General features: G+C 41.3%; 2 protein-coding genes across 3 annotated transcripts in view; both read left to right on the forward strand.

The window, feature by feature from the left end:
- LOC134462687 (eukaryotic translation initiation factor 4 gamma 1-like) overlaps positions 1 to 16,578 on the forward strand; it is a 44,918-nt gene that overhangs the window by 21,964 nt on the left and 6,376 nt on the right. For both annotated transcript variants that reach the window (XM_063215831.1, XM_063215832.1), the window contains 2 exons: positions 1,235 to 1,408; positions 1,654 to 1,890. In XM_063215831.1, the coding sequence (XP_063071901.1) occupies positions 1,235 to 1,408; positions 1,654 to 1,890 (411 nt within the window). The remainder of the gene's footprint in view (positions 1 to 1,234; positions 1,409 to 1,653; positions 1,891 to 16,578) is intronic.
- The window catches only part of LOC134462688 (E3 ubiquitin/ISG15 ligase TRIM25-like), a 67,268-nt gene that overhangs the window by 21,610 nt on the left and 29,080 nt on the right, over positions 1 to 16,578 (forward strand). The window lies entirely within an intron of this gene.

Below are 16,578 nucleotides of genomic sequence, written 5' to 3' on the forward strand. Positions count from 1 at the left end.
TCTTATAAAATGCTGCGTCCAACCAGCACGCGCATTTGTTGTTATCCATTGCCTGAGCAACCTCCGCGAGACGAAAAACTTGCACAAACCTCGGAAGGTAAAGCATAGAAATGAACTACAGACCAAGAAGGCTTTTACAAACGTGTCAAGATTTTTTTATTTATGCATGCGCAATGTGTGGTGAATTGACGTTGGAGCGAAGAGACAGAGAGAGAAATTCATAAAGCAGCGTGAAAGCGCTAGTAAGGGAGGTGCCAGAAGTCGGACGAACGTTGAGGTCGATATATATATATAATTCTTCTTGTTTAATTATTTATTTATTTTTAATTATTTTCCCCCCCTGAAATAGTACGGCGTATCGAGCCGTGGGTCACATATCTTGATACAAACCGAATCGTGTGTTGGGTGTATCGTTACAGCCCTACACAGCATAGAACTGACCAACAGGATAGCCTAACGTATGATGTTTCCAAACAGCCTGTGTGCGTTCCAATATGCGACCTTGCGTCCTCCACTTGTGCTTGTGGCCTCACCCCGCCTCCTGGCCCCTCCTCCGTGGAGAAAACAATAAAGTTTCCCCGCTGTCAGCCTAGCCAAAACAATTTTTGGGGGACTGTTCTTCATTCACCATCCAGTTTGCAAATGAGAAAATGACTTTACAATTGAGCTTTTGCGAGATATTGAAATATAATGCTGTTGTCAGTGATGTCATCACAACATATTACTTCCTGGTACGAGGCCACAAGCACAAGTGGAGGACGCAAGGTCACATATTGGAACGCACACCCTGTACCTGCCTGCCTTGGTTTGCTGCTGGTCGAGGCCAGAAAGGGCTGTGCCAAAGTTTAAAACAAACATTTTCTTAGTCCCAATAGAACGTATCCACTTAAACCATGTGACTGCCTTGAACACGCCTCTATCCAGAGCCCTTGGAGCTGCTCAAAGTTGATTGCTTCCCGACAAAGTGGGTGGAGTTCCTGATTTTTCAGGAGCTCAGAAAGATATGGAATTGCTCTTGACCTGACTAGTAGCAGTTGCGTCAGTAGGAGGGCATAGCCTGGCTACAAGGTCAAGCCGCGCCGGCACTCCAACGGCAACATCCACTTCAGCTTTTAAAGTCCTTTAAGTCAAGCAGTGTGCTGTGGGCCATCTAACTAATAAAACTAATTCTAATAAAACTAGTAAAACTAAAACTAATAACAAATATATCTGTTTATCCATCTCTCACCCGCAGCTGAAGGTGCCCATTACGGACAAGCCCAGCACCACGGTCAACTTCCGCAAGCTGCTGCTGAATCGCTGCAAGAACGAGTTTGAGAGGAACAAGGCAGATGGCGTGCTGTTCGAGCGCAAGCAGAGAGAGCTGGATTCATCAGTGAAGCCACTTTCTCCCTCTCTCTTTCTCATAGTGAGTTGCAATAGCTTACTTCAACCCTAGCTGTAGTTGAAGTGTGAAATTTAAGAAGATTTTAAATGATGATGATTTTCACTCTTCCTCTGCCTGGCCACAGTTTTGACATCCATCTTGTGGATTTTTGCATCTTGCATAATCCTGTCCCTTTTCTTCCTCCACCTTGTATCCCCTCAAACCCCCACCACCGCATCCCAATTCCTCCCTCTTCTCCCATTCATCCTCTCCTCTCTTCCCTCTAGTCTACGGAGCGCGAGCGTCTGCAGGAAGAGCTGGTGGAGGCCAAGGACAAGGCCCGCCGGCGCTCCATCGGCAACATCAAGCTCATCGGCGAGCTCTTCAAGCTCAAGATGCTGACAGAGCCCATCATGCACGACTGCGTGGTCAAGCTGCTGAAGAGGCACGACGAGGAGAGCCTGGAGTGCCTCTGCAGCCTGCTCACCACCATCGGCAAGGACATGGACCATGAGAAGGCCAAGGTTTGGACACAACAGGGATGATGGGGATTAAGTGGACACATACACACACACACTTTTGCAATTGTAAATCGTGTATTTATAGCAATGTATTTCACTAAGCGCTCCCACATGTCACCCCACTTAGCGGCTCGGTCAATGATTTATATCCATGTGATTCTCTTGTCGGTATGGCTGTTGCAATAACCGCATAAATGGATCACTGCGGTGCCGAGATGCCCAGCGCTGTGTTATGTTGGGACACCGCCACCACCCCACATGACTTAACCCATTGACGCCTGATGTTGCGTTGCACAACATTGGCCCTGGCGCCTGGAACATTCAGGCTCATGAGATTTGAGACAACTTTATTAAAAATCTTTGTTTGTTTGATATGAATGAACACCTTCTAATGAAAGATGAGGGTCTTTGCGTTTAAATGCAACTCAGTGCATATTTTTATGTGCTTCAGAAGCTGAGATATTTAGGTTTTTATAGGCTGAGTGCAGCTTTTCTTAAAAAGGGCTCAGGCATACAGCACCCTTTTTTGCAGGTGCCTTAGGCGTCAATGGGTTAAGTTACCGGCCCAGTATTGCAACCTTGATTTTTTCTTTGGTTTAGCGAGATTTGTCCATCCCTGATCACTAAACGACTATCTGGTGAGTTGTGGCCTTATCTCGGGACTTAAAATCTCGATGGAGGCATCAAATATCTTTCAAAGTCACCGTATCTTTCTCTGCGCCTCATAAACTCAGATAGACAGACTGCCAGTCAGTCATAGAATAGAGCTTGTGCACGTATCCTACAGGCAGCCAATAATGCCCGTTTTCAGAGCGACTGAAGTCAAGTCAAGTCAAGTCAAGTCAACTTTATTTATATAGCGCATTTCATACACATGTGCAACTCAATGTGCTTTACAAATACAAAGAGCCTTTAAAGGTATTTAAAAGCCAAAGAAGATTTCAAACATTAAGATAAAACATGGTACAAAGAAAATGGAAATAAAAACATAATTTAAGCTAAGCTAATTATTGAATTAAAAACGCTACGATAAAACATATGGTAGAATAAAAATGAAAATGAAATACTAGGGCTGGGCAACGTTAACGTGTTAACGGTGCGTTAACTATTGAGGTCAGTATCGCCCGACAATTTTGTTAACGCTTAACGCATTGGTTTTTTTTTTCTTTTTTTAGCCTTTTATGACCGTCGCGTCGCTCGTTGACTTTTATTTTGAAAGCGCCAGCGCTCTTAAAGCCCTGCCCCTCGCACGCAGCACTTGGAGACCACCAGTGACAGCTGACAGAGAAAAAGACATCAGGGTCTAGAAAGTAGGCAAAACTTCTGAATGGACATTTTCGGTACAAAGTTCTACAGACCCTCATTGCGTGGTTCGCATTGGCAACTCGCAAGGTTATAAAAAAAAATGTATCAGCTGTCAATAACGACACGCGGACTGACGGTGTGCATAGCTGATAACTAAAGCCTTGATCAAAAAGCCGACCGTGAGATATTAATTCCTCAGGCAACGTTTTGGTTTCTACCTACACCTGGCTTTGCGCATGCATGGTAGGCTAGCAGAAGAGGCACAGTTAAAAAACCATCGGTAAAAGAATGCATCTTTAGCCGAAGTCTAATTGCGTTTAACTTCTGCGCCTCACAAAGTTACATTCAGCATTCATATCAGCACCAACATAGTATGATTTCGCTGTGCCCAAAAGTTCACCCGACCTCAGCAACCTGACGTTGTCAGGGTTTATGTTATTGTTTTGTCATGCCAGCGTTATTGATTTGAAAGTTTTAGCCTAATTACTGCCAACAATCAGTCTATTAGTTTCTAGTCGCTGCAACACTAGAATAATAGCGACAGAGATGAGGACGGAGAGTGGACGGTAGGGCTCTAGGCTACTCCACGCTCTTGACAGAGAGGGAAGGAGGGGCATTTCAGACACACGCCTGCTTGCCTAATTCATTTCAAGTGATAAGTTTTGTTTCTTGTAGGCCCATGTAGACTATCCTAATTTGAGTTTCTAATATTTCAGCTTCAGTTCAATCTAAATAGCCCATAGTTTAATAATTGTATGCAATAAAGGTGGTACTCTAATCTTAAATAGCATAGTAGGCCTAATTGTATGCAAAAAACCCTCTCCTCTACAATAATTTGTTTCATTAGTTATGGGCATGCTTTAGCCTATAACTTAGTCAGTGTGATATGTAGGCCTAGATTGGCAAATAGGCCCATTTCTATTTTGAAAGATAGATAGCCTATTACACAGGTTACAGTAGCTTATTTTGCAAATTATGATTATGATTGGTCTACTTCATCTTAGAAAATGTTAATGTAGATAGTCTGTTAAAAAACATTTCTTTCTGTGGTCGTCTGTGATATATGATAATTACGGTGTAATCAGTGATTTGGTAATCTGACATTTTCAAATATATTGGCGCTTTTGAAGCGGCTTTTGAATTCATATTTGGATTCCGCGCGCTATGCGATTAATCGCGATTAATCACAGAAAGTCATTGAGTTAATGCAATTAAAGATTTTCAAGTTTGCCCACCCCTATTAAATACATAAAATTTAAGTTAAAATTTAAGTTGTAAGGGTAAGCATCTGCAAAAAGCTTCGTCTTGAGTCTAGATTTAAAGCTATCAACAGAGGGTGTTTTTAATGTCATCTGGAAGATGGTTCCAAAGCTTTGCAGCATAGAAGCTAAAAGCTGCTTCCCCACACTTTGTTTTGACTCTTGGCATTACCAGCAAATTCTTCACCGTTGACCTTAGTGACCTATTTGGTGCATAGAGCTGAAACATATCCAGTAGTTAGGTGGGTCCCATTCCAATTAATGATTTGAACACGAGAAGCAATGCCTTAAAATCAATTCTGTAGCTTACTGGGAGCCAATGCGCCGATCTCAAGATTGGAGTAATGTGGTCAAACTTCCTTGTTTTAGTAAGTACCCTTGCTGCTGCATTCTGGATTAGTTGAAGCTGTTTGATGGTCTTTTTGGGGAGGCCTGTAAAAAGACTATTGCAGTAGTCAACCTTACTAAAAATGAAGGCATGTATTAGCTTCTCCAAATCATGCTTTAACATTAGACTTCTACATTTAGACACATTTCTTACATCACTGATTCTTGAAAGTTTGGCAAAAACATGTCCCAGCAGTAAAATGCTAATTCTGTTGAAAATCAACTAAATTTTCACGAAAGAAATGAATCCAGGTAATGGCCAAGGGGTCTGTTACACAAATACACAGTTGTTTGAAATATTTAATTGTAATTTTATTACTTTTCATGGCTATAAACCTGTCCACACCCTGTAAAAACGCCTGTCCCAAGGACTGGCATCATCATTTGAATTGACTTAAAATACAAAAATCACTAACAGAATTGAACAATATCACCATGGTGTGAAGATCATATTGAAGTGGTTCTACAGATGTGCACATAGTGCATGTAAAACAATATTTACTATTATTTTCTGATTGCTCAAAATGTGTCCAGCATATTGGTCACCACCGTCAGATTTTTTCTAAAAGACAATAAAATCAGGTATGCACAAGGTCATTTTCATTACTGAGGACCCCTTTTCAATTCTTTAGGTCTACTGCATACTTCACCATCACTGAAGCTCCTGTAAGTTTACTATTTTGTCCTCAATTTGTTAATTTGTTTGGACACTGTTACTGTCCCAACCATAAACTGTCAACACCGTCGGATGTTTTAATAGTATTATATTACATTAATGTTACTTAATATATACTTTCTCAGAAAAGGTATGAAGCACCCAAGAAACAGAGCGAAAATGAAATGGCTAATGTGAACAAACAATGCATAATATGTAAAAGAGTGTTTTTTTGTCTCACACCATCAGATGTCACCACCGTCAGATTTTGTTCCGCTCATCATCTTGTTCCATATTTTACTAAATTGTGCTGGTTAATGAAACATTACTAGGCATGTTAGTAATAATTGTGATCCAAAATGATACTCTAGCCACCACTGAGGTGCATTTGGAGGTTTTTTTGTCAGAAAACCTGACGGTGGTGACATCTGATGGAGTTCACCACAAAACACATGTTTTACATGTTTTTGACATGTTTTAGGAATATGCATACAATAAGTATCTACAGTTATGTTGAATTGTTAAAGTAATTCAATTTAATACAGTAATCATATGTTTTTACTTCTAATTCTGTCTGCCGCTGTAGACAAAACAAGAAAGAGCCCATTTTATGAAAAATGTTAAACATGGGGAGCTTGGGCAATACATTCACTGCACAGCCAAGACCTACATCTATGATAATACACCTCTATATTTTGGATTTGAACAACTTAAAACCTGTTTTTGCCACATTTTCAAGAACCAGTGGCCTACTTCCTAGAGAATCTAACTAATGAAGAAAAAACACATGTACAAACATACTGTGCACACACAAACATAAAGTGTTTATGCAAGATGCCATTGACTTGAGAGGGCTATTTATTTTGCTAAATGCAGGTACAAATTAGGCCACTTTCACCACTCTCAGATTACTGTCACCACCGTCAGTTCTTAAGTCACCACTGTAAGAAGGAGTTTTGGACATTTTAAATGAATGTGCTTACAACATTTTCCTTAGGAGTTGTTGAATTATCAAAGTAATAGCCAATTTAAGCCTACAGGAATATTTGTGAAATTACAAAAAATTGTTTGTTCTATTTAGGCGTTAAGTAAGCATCGTATGACGGTACATATTTTAAAATTAGAACACATGAAACAGTATTAAAATAGAACAAAAGTGAATTTTCAACATTTAAAGGCATATGTGTGAACCAAAAAATACACATAATCACTTAAAAACTCCAGATACATATGCAACCAAATCAATACAATTTTAATTACTTTTAATTGTTCAAAGTTCAAAGTTCAAAGTACTTTATTTGCCATTTGTGCATAAACTAGTAGTCCAAGCACATAGGAACTCTTGTGCAGGCCCTCTGAGTCAATAAATAGAATTAAATAGAAAAATAGGAAGACAAAATACATTAAAAAGTGATAAAAATCAAAGAGGTCAAAATAATAATAAAAAAGGTGGATCAAATGTTCTTTTTTGCCATCAGTCTCACTGTTGCTGGGAAGAAACTGTTGAAAAACCTTGCTTTTCTGGTAGGAATGCTGTCCGCTCTACTGTGTCTCAGTTTGTATGTGCAGTTCTTGTGTTTGAGCAGAGAGTTAGCTGGATGGAGTGGGTCTTTAATGATTCTCTCTGCTCTCCTATGGCTGCGCTGCACATATATGGAGTCCATGGAGGGAAGTGCTGTGCCTATAATCCTCTCTGCAGTCTTGATTATTCGTTGCAAAGACTTCCTTTCAGCCTGAGTGATGTTGCCATACCAGACAGTGATGCCTGTTGTGAGGATGCTCTCTACAAGTCCTCTGTAGGCCTGGGTAAGAGGGCGGTAGTTCAGTCTAGCCCTCCTAAGCATCCTAATAAAGTACAGCCTTTGCTGGGCTTTTTTCACGATGGATGTGGTGTTCAGACTCCAGCTCAGGTTTGATGTTACTTGCATGCCTAGGAATTTATGACTTTCAGCCCTCACCACCTCTGTCCCTTTAATGTGCAGAGGCTGTAGGGGAGGAGGATGTTTTCTAAAGTCCACTATAATTTCCCTCGTCTTGCCTGTGTTGAGGATGAGGTCGTTTGTCTCCCCATAGTCAATGATGTAATTCACAACAGACCTGTATCCTGACTCGTCCCCTTCTTTAATGAGCCCCAGGATGGTAGTGTCATCAGCATATTTGATGATGATGGTGTTGTCATGGCTTGAGAGAAGGTCATGGGTATACAGTGTGAAGAGTTTAGGACTGAGGCAGCATCCTTGTGGAGATCCCGTACTGACTGTGAGCTCAGAGGACACCCGCCCCCCCCATTCTCACCACCTGTGGTCTCTCTATAAGGAAGTCCAGTATCCAATTACAGGTGGGAGTTGGGAGGCCAAGGACTGTCAGTTTCTCAATCAGCCTGCCTGGGTGGATGGTGTTGAAGGCAGAACTGTAGTCCAGGAAAAGCATTCTGACATATGCTCCGCTACTCTCCAGGTGCTCCAGTGTGTGGTGTAAAGCTATTGCTACTGCATCATCCACTGATCGGTTGGGACGGTAGGCAAAGTGAAAGGGGTCAGTAGTGTCCTGGACTGTATAGTTTATATGGGCTAAGACCAGTTTTTCAAGGCACTTCATGGCGACTGATGTAAGTGCCACAGGCCTGAAGTCATTAAGAGTTTTTGTGTCTGGTCTTTTTGGAACTGGTATAATAGTTGATTTTTTAAAAATATGTGGGACAACTGCTTGAGATAAAGATGAATTAAAAATGTCTGTATACACACCAGCCAGTTGTTCACTGCAGGCCTTCAGCACTCTTAGGCAGCGGGCCAAGAATCATAGCTCATCTAGAAAATGAGTTTCGTTGTATCCGTTTAGTGGCAACTTAAAAACATGTTTTCTTGATCAATTTTGGGGTGCTGAATCCAAATCTGCCTGTTGCCACGCCGTCAACCTGCACGTTTGGCCACCACAAGGGGCGCTATATTCATTTTTGCTTATTTATGGGTACAAACAACGTTTTCTTTCCTGTTCAGTTATAACATTTTACAGATTGCTTTGTAAAAACATTTTCCATGAAACTGAAGACTTTGTGTTTGTGTGTGTGTGTGTGTGTGGGGGGGGGGGGGGCAGGGGGCTAGTTCAAACTGACTTAAAATGCTGGTTTTGGACCGTTTCTTTACTTCAAGCCATGTTTTTCTCTAAAAATGACAGCTAATTGGTTGAATTATCGAACAACATACATATACATTACAATCTAGACTCAAGATGGAAGAAAATACCAAAATATGACACATAGGCTGCGGACCATAAATCATAGCTCATCTGGAAAATGAGTTTTGTTGTGACCTCTTAGTAGCAACTTAAAAATATGTGCACTTGGTCAATTTGGGGGTGCTGAATCCAAATCTGTCTGTTGCCAGGGCATAAACCTGCTCCCTTGACCACCACAGGGGGCGCTACTTCGTTTTTTCCTTATTTATATACCGGTAAGTGCACAGAAAAGTGCACGTATAGATTTGGCACAAATGTTCATTAGTGTGCACTCTTTAAAAAAAATGCCCTTGGCCGCGCAGAAAATCCAAGCTGGCAGCCATATTTTTAAGATGGCCACCCTCTGCACTTAGAGGCTCAGTTCGAAACGGGAGGCAGTGACTCGATGACTCTCCTCCTACATAAACAGGTCACTGATCAGATAGGTGAAGTTAGCTGATGAGACAGCCGTTACGAACGGCACTAACGAGTGCGCTGCCTTGCGCATTTGATGTTACGGCGATTTTATGGCGGGAGTTACGTTCATCACGTTAGCGCTTAGCTTACGCATGCTATTTGAACGGTGAATGATCGTCAGACGGCGGAATCGTACAATAGGCTATAAATGGATCTAGCGACAGCATATTTAGATACTACAATGTTGATTTATCCATTCGATTTTCAATATCTACATACATAAGTGTCAGAATAAAGAGTATGATAAGGTAGTAGCTTGGGTAGTAGCCATGTTTGTTTTTCAGGTTTCCGGTTGAGAGGGAGGTGGCGCACAGCATGTTGGGTACCAAAGCAGCGAAGTCAGCATCTGATGCTGACCTCAAATATCCCTGTTACGCCCACAAATGCAGTCAACTGCCGAGGCAGGAAATAAAGCAATTTTTCGTTTCGATCCACACTTCATGACTCGATGTCCAGTTAGCTCACGGGAAGGACAGTAGGGGTGGAACGGTTCACAAAATTCACGGTTCGGTTCATATCACGGTATCAACGTCACGGTTTTCGGTTCTCTACGGTTCTATGTTTAAGTTCACGATAAATGGTGCACTGGGAATATTAAACCATATTTATATAACTGCAATTACAAAGTGATGATGCGCAAGTTGAATCAGTTGTCGTCAGCTGATGTGCGCTGTCTGAGCCTTCCAAATGCCCTCATTCAAGTGGCTAATAGAATCAGACTTATCACTAAATATTCTACATACGGTTTGTATAGGCTTATAATGTGAAAGTGGTGTGATTTTAATTGTATCATCCTCAGATTGGTCTTATATACTAATGTTTTAGTCAGACACTGGATAAGATACTCCTAGAATCTCTGCTTTACATATTTTTCTGGGCAGTACATCAATTGCGGTTTGCCACGGACTGCATTTCACGGTGCGGTATGGTGTGTGAATTGTACGGTTTCGGTTTTCGGTGCGGTTTGTACCATCCCTAAAGGACAGCTGCCTTCCCTGTTTCGAATTGAGCCATAATGAGGCCACGAATCGCTTTAATTATGATAGCATGAAATACTGCAAATGTTATGTAAAATCCACTTTTTAAAGAAGAGCATTGTCCATTGATAAAATCCAGATGGCCACCGTTTTCAATATGGCCACCCTCTCCACTTATAATAAGGAACACTTTTTAAAAGTGTGATGGCCACCAAAAGAATCCAAAGTGGCCACCATTTTTCAAGATGGCCACCCGCCTCAGAAGACCAAGAACTGTTCACATAATGACATGGCTTGCAATTTCGCACCCTTGTTCATTAGAATATACTCTTTGAAACAACAACATTGTTCACAAGAAAAACCAAGATGTTTGACACGTTTCGAGATGCTATCCTCTCCACCAACAATTACTAATGCTAACCAACATATATGCAATTACTTCAATGAAATCAACAAATTACTGAAGAACAATACTGTATACATGATACAGTCTGAAAAGGATCTGTGATTTCTTATTCAAAAACATGATTCACAAATACTAAAACTGCACAATATAATGTCAAAATCTTGACTGGCCTGAAGTAAAAGGATTAAGCAGAACTGTACTTCACATTTGCAGCTTCACTAGACTATGCATACAAGACCAAGCCTGAGGCATGTGCACCTGCCGCACTTAGCAAACTTTTCTTTGCAATGGCTGCCCTGTTCATTCTTTGCCAATCTTCTCCCGTCAGTTGGATTTCATTTCTTTGAGTTCTAGTTGGCATATGCTTCAAAACCCACAGGCACTCTGCTTGATTTGTTGCATATTATGTAGTGTGCAGTTGCATATTATGTAGTGTGTTGTATCAGTGCTGCTGCTGTTGGAGGGATGTCTTCACATGGCCTTTCTGCAAAATAGTTAATGGCTCGCATCACTCATACAATCTGCAGTGCTGAATCTCTCATTCCACTACTTTCCTTTATCATTGGTTTTGAAGGCTGTGACCATGTCACAGCATGTAAAAGCAAGGCAGAACAGCATGTATTAGGCCTTCTCTTGTCCAATTGTGTTGTAAAGTTTGTGGATGACAATGAATTGAAGGCTCTGGGTTTGGCCACACATCAGCCTTAAATGTTGCACATCTAGACTTGAGTGGAGAAAATTGCCATTGGTATAATTTGGCAGGGAAAAGTAAGAAAAGGTCACACCATGCATTAACTTTCTTTTATTATTACACAGACGTGGTTCGGCGATCTGCCTTACCATAATTTGGCATGGGAAAAGATGTGGCTATTGGCTTCCTCCTAGGACCATGTAGGTCTATCTCATTCAGAGAGAGTTTTGGTTGTACCAAGTCTGATGCAGACGTCAAAAGATATACAGCTCCCAACTTACTCAGGAAAATCTCAACATCATCAAAGTTGACTTGGTCAAAGATATCAAACACAATCAATTCTATCGGAGATGTAGGGTCTCGTGTTTCCAGCACAGCATCATGCCAATCATTCTAATGTCCTTACCTACTGTACAACTTGACCAAAATGGAAGGACTGTAAATGCTGTGTAGTTATCAAGAAAATAACTGTGGGTTCCCCCAACTTGTCTACTTGGATAACAACACCTTTGCCAATTTCCGCAGTGGAATTTAAAAGCCACCAATGCATCAAAGCATCAATGAGTAGTCAGTACACTCCACTTGACTTGTCAGAGGATGGGAAATGAGGCTGTTCAAAGTTTTTTGGAATATATCTGCTGATAAGGCCAAGACTAGTTAGAAAATCCAGCTGACTGGGGATAGGAAACTAATTGAAAGTGTTCTGGGTAATTGGGTCTCCCATTACAGAGAGTAGAGAATGACGGGTGTAAATGCTACATGTCTTATTTGTCCTCTGTCCAGCCTTACACAGTTCTTTTCGAGATTTTGTTGTAGGACTACACTTCTAATATTTATGTTGTTTTGCTTTAAAAATGCCATCGTGCAAAAATAGCAGATCTTTTGGTTCAGACTGTATGATAGGATAGTGATCAAACAGATCTTTTTTTTCTTAAAATAATTGTAATGCAAATCAGTTAATATGCTAAGGAGTTATTGGTGGAAGGTGGCCATCTTGGAATTCCCTGAGGCCAGCACCCTTTTTTCAAAGAGTGGATTCTGATGAACATTTTGTGCCAAATTGCATGCTTGTATCATTAAGTGAACTATTCCAGGCCTTTTTTTACAAGTGGAGAGGGTGGCCATGTTGAAAAATTGTGACCACCTTGGATGTATATTTTTATATTTGCATAATTATCATAATTATACATCATAATAATACTATACAACTAATAATAGAGTCTTACTTAAAATGTTGAGAATTTTGTCTTTTTCAATTTTGTGAAAACCTTTGGCCAATAATTGGCAATTAGGCCTACTGTATTCTACATTGTGTCTATCAGTCTTGAGTGAAAGAGACATGCAAAGGCAAAAGACAGTAACTAAGTTGTGATTATGTGTTGTGTTCATAATTACAATCAGCCATTATCTGCTAATTATCATTCATGTCAGGCAATGAATGTTGAATTAACAATTAACGGTTTACCTGTGGTACGTTTGTCACCACACAATTTCCTTACTCTACAAGACATCAACAAACCATTCACAAAGTAGGCCATGTTTAATAGAATATACACATCAACTTCACCACTTTTTCCTATATGGAATTAACAGTAGCTGCAGTGCATTTCAAGCAGTTCAATCGCCTACCAAATGGTGGCGCTATGCTTGACTGCCATTTCACTCATAGGCCATGTTTAATAGAATCTACACATCAACTTCACCACTTTTTCCTATATGGAATTAACAGTAGCTGCAGTGCATTTCAAGCAGTTCAATTACCTACCACATGGTGGCGCAATGCCTGACTGCCATTACACCCATAAAGAAATATTGATAGGCATAATACACACTTATATGTGAAGTTTTGCTCTTGTGGATCACTTCAAATTTATTTGGTGACACTTTTCTTGTTGAAGAGGTCAATTTTAATTACATTCCTACATTACCAAAAATCGCTATTTCAACCTTTGTTTTCATATGAATGTGCAACTTTTGACGATGGCAACATTTAGAATATTGATTTATGCACTCTGATGGATATATATGAGCAAAAACCAAGTTGCCACCTGATCACTCCGACGAACTTGCAAGATAGGATTTCTGGCCCGCTGTCTATCTGGGGGGAACCCCATCCGGTCCGGTGGCTTTGTGGGGGTTTACTTGCTTCAAGACTTTAAGGACTTGTGTGTGAGTCACCTGGTGGGCTGTGAGGGTGGAGTCGCAGGGGGCTTTTATAGGGTTGTCTGTGTTCAGTCTGTCAAACCTGGCATAGAAGGTGTTAAGCCTATCTGGAAGGGTAGTGTCTCTGGAGTCTGTAGATGTTGTTGTTCTCCTATAATTTGTCACTGACTGAATTCCCTGCCACATCCTGCGTGTGTTCTGGCTAATATAGTGGCTTTCCAGTTTTTGGGAATGAGCCCTTTTTGCTGCTCTGATGGACTTTTGCAGCTCATAACGTGCTTTCTTGTATTCCACCTGGTCTCCCGTCTTGAAGGCCTCCTGCCGCAACCTGATCTTATGTTTCGCATCCCCATTGAACCACGGTTTTTGGTTGGGAAACACACGCACAGCCCTAGGGGGAGCACATGTGGACATGCACCAGCTGATGTAGTCACTCACAGTTTCTGTATACTTATGGATGTCCTCAGTGGCCTCTTTAAAAACACTCCAGTCAGTGGTCTCTAGGCATCCTTGCAGGGTTTCCTGTGCCTCTTCTGTCCAGGTGTTGACCATCTTGACACTGACTGGATGTGTTTTGAGTCTTTTTGCATATACTGGTTTGAGCCTAATTGCCATGTGATCAGACTTTCCAAAGTGAGGTTTTGGCTCAGCTACAAAGGCATTTCTGATGTTACTGTAGCAGTGATCTAATGTTTTTTCACCCCTGGTGGGAAAATTCACAAATTGATACATTTTAGGCATGTATTTTCGCAGATTACAGTGATTAAAGTCCCCCAGGATAATATTGGCAGCGTCAGGATACTTGCTTTCTTGCGCACTAATCATGTCATGTAACTCCTTCAAAGCGAGGTCTTCTTTCGCGGAGGGAGGGATGTACACAACAGACAGAAGTATGCATTGAAACTCTCTGGGCAGATGGAATGGCCTTAGCTTCAGAGTAAGATATTCCACATTCTGGGTGCAGGATTTGGAGATGGGCTTACAGTCAGTGCACCAGGATTGCTTCACGAGGGCAGCTGTTCCTCCTCCGCGCGTCTTGCCGCTCTCCACCGCACTTCGGTCCTACCGGAAAAGTGTGTAGCCGACAGGTGTCCTGTTCCCCAGCCAGGTCTCGGTGAAACATAGAATTGAACATTCCTGGAGGTCCCTCTCCATGGAAATCCTCGCATGAAGCTCATCCATCTTGTTTTCCAAAGACTGTACGTTGGCAAACAGTATGACGGGTAGAGTTGTCCTCCCGTTTTTAATTAAGCGCCGAAGTCTTCGGTCCGCACCTCCTCGTCTGCCGCGTCTTCGCTTGTTATTGTTATTATCCGAATTCTCCGACTGATGCTGCACTATCAACTCTGGAACATTTTCCAACTTATTTGCGTCAAAAAGTCCGAAATGGCTTCCCGCTCTCAGCTGTAGTAACGTAGCTCTATCATATACATGAGCATTAACTTGGCAAATAAATATTGTGATTATAAACAGAAAAACGATTAAATTGACTCGGAGCGCACCGCAGCGTCGCCCTCTCGGAATGGTAACAATGTGTCTGACGGTGTTGACAAAAAACAAGGTGTGATAAGAGAAAAGCCAAGACCTTAGTCAACAAGGATATACCATATAATTTTGTAATTCACTTTGTTTTTTTCTGTCAATATTACAACCTGTTTAAGCCACTTTCTCAAGAATCAGTGACATGGTAAAATGCAGACCTAGTAATGGCTTTAATGTGACTGATGAAGCTTAGGTCATTGTCAATAAGGACGCCAAGGTTTTTAACCGTATCCTTTGTTTTCAGCCCCTTAGTTTCCAGGACAGTAGCAATCTTTTGTCTCTCCTTCTTTTTCCCAAATATAATAACTTCAGTTTTGTCTGTGTTTAGCTGGAGGAAATTGTGGGACATCCAATTGTTGATTTGGTCAACGCAATGATAGAGTGATTCAAGGGGGGTGTAGTCATTGGGGGACATGAATAAATAGAGTTGGGTATCATCCGCATAGCAATGGTAATGTATTGAGTTATTCATGATAATGTGTCCCAGTGGGAGCATATATAGATTGAACAATAGTGGTCCCAAAATGGAACCCTGGGGGACCCCACAGTTCAGGGACATCTGAGATGAGATGTGGCTACCAATGGCGACAAAGAAACTTCTTTGTTGTAGGTATGATTTTAACCAGTTGATCACTATGCCAGTAAAGCCAACCCAGTGTTCGAGTCTATGTAATAGTATAGCGTGATCAACTGTATCAAACGCTGCGCTTAAGTCTAAAAGCACCAGAACAGACATTTTGCCAGCATCAGAGTTCAGTCGTATGTCATTCATAACTTTAATCAGGGTGGTTTCAGTGCTGTGGTTGGCACGGAAACCTGATTGAAACTTGTCGAAGCAGCTATTGGACGTTAGGAAGGCAGTTAATTGATTAAAAACTATTTTTTCTATTATTTTACCCATGAATGGTAAATTAGATATGGGCCTATAGTAATTTAGTACCAATGGATCCAGGTTGTTCTTTTTAACACATTGAGTACCGACGACGTAATAATGCGTTTTTCACGCCCATGCGTTGTATACCAAAACGCAAAAATACGTTTTTGCATTTAAATATCATATTTTGAATCTACACCCTTCAATGGACAATATATGTGATTTTGGTAGCTCTGTGATGGACATAAATGACAACATTTGCAGTCCAAAGTTGTTTGATTGTTATGATGTTTAAGTGTTATGATTTGGATATTTTAATTTAACTTACCAAGATGTCTGGATGCCAACCCATGTCGCCTATCGCGCTGCCTGCATTGATTTCCCTAGTACGGTCACTGTAGCATGTGTTGTCTCTGACTTCACGCAATAGGTAAACACCATTGTATAGTGCCTGGAGTATCTTGAACTTTCTGGACTTGCTAGACCTTTACCAGATCCTTGGATCCAAATGGCACCCGATATGTGATTGCAGTAATGCGCTCCGATTTGGACGTTTGATCGCCAAAAAGATAAGTTTCTGTGTCTTCCTGTATGTGAGAAGCCAGAAGCTAGCATGGCTACATATCATGATTCCCTGATTGTCGCTCCCAACGCAGGACGCTCCCCTGTCGGCTCGCTCCCACTAGCCAGACTATCGATCCGGGTGGGACTACACGTCCGGGAGTGATAGAAACACCTGGGA

This window comes from Engraulis encrasicolus, chromosome 14 (genome assembly GCF_034702125.1).
Source record: "Engraulis encrasicolus isolate BLACKSEA-1 chromosome 14, IST_EnEncr_1.0, whole genome shotgun sequence".
Classification (NCBI taxonomy): domain Eukaryota; kingdom Metazoa; phylum Chordata; class Actinopteri; order Clupeiformes; family Engraulidae; genus Engraulis; species Engraulis encrasicolus.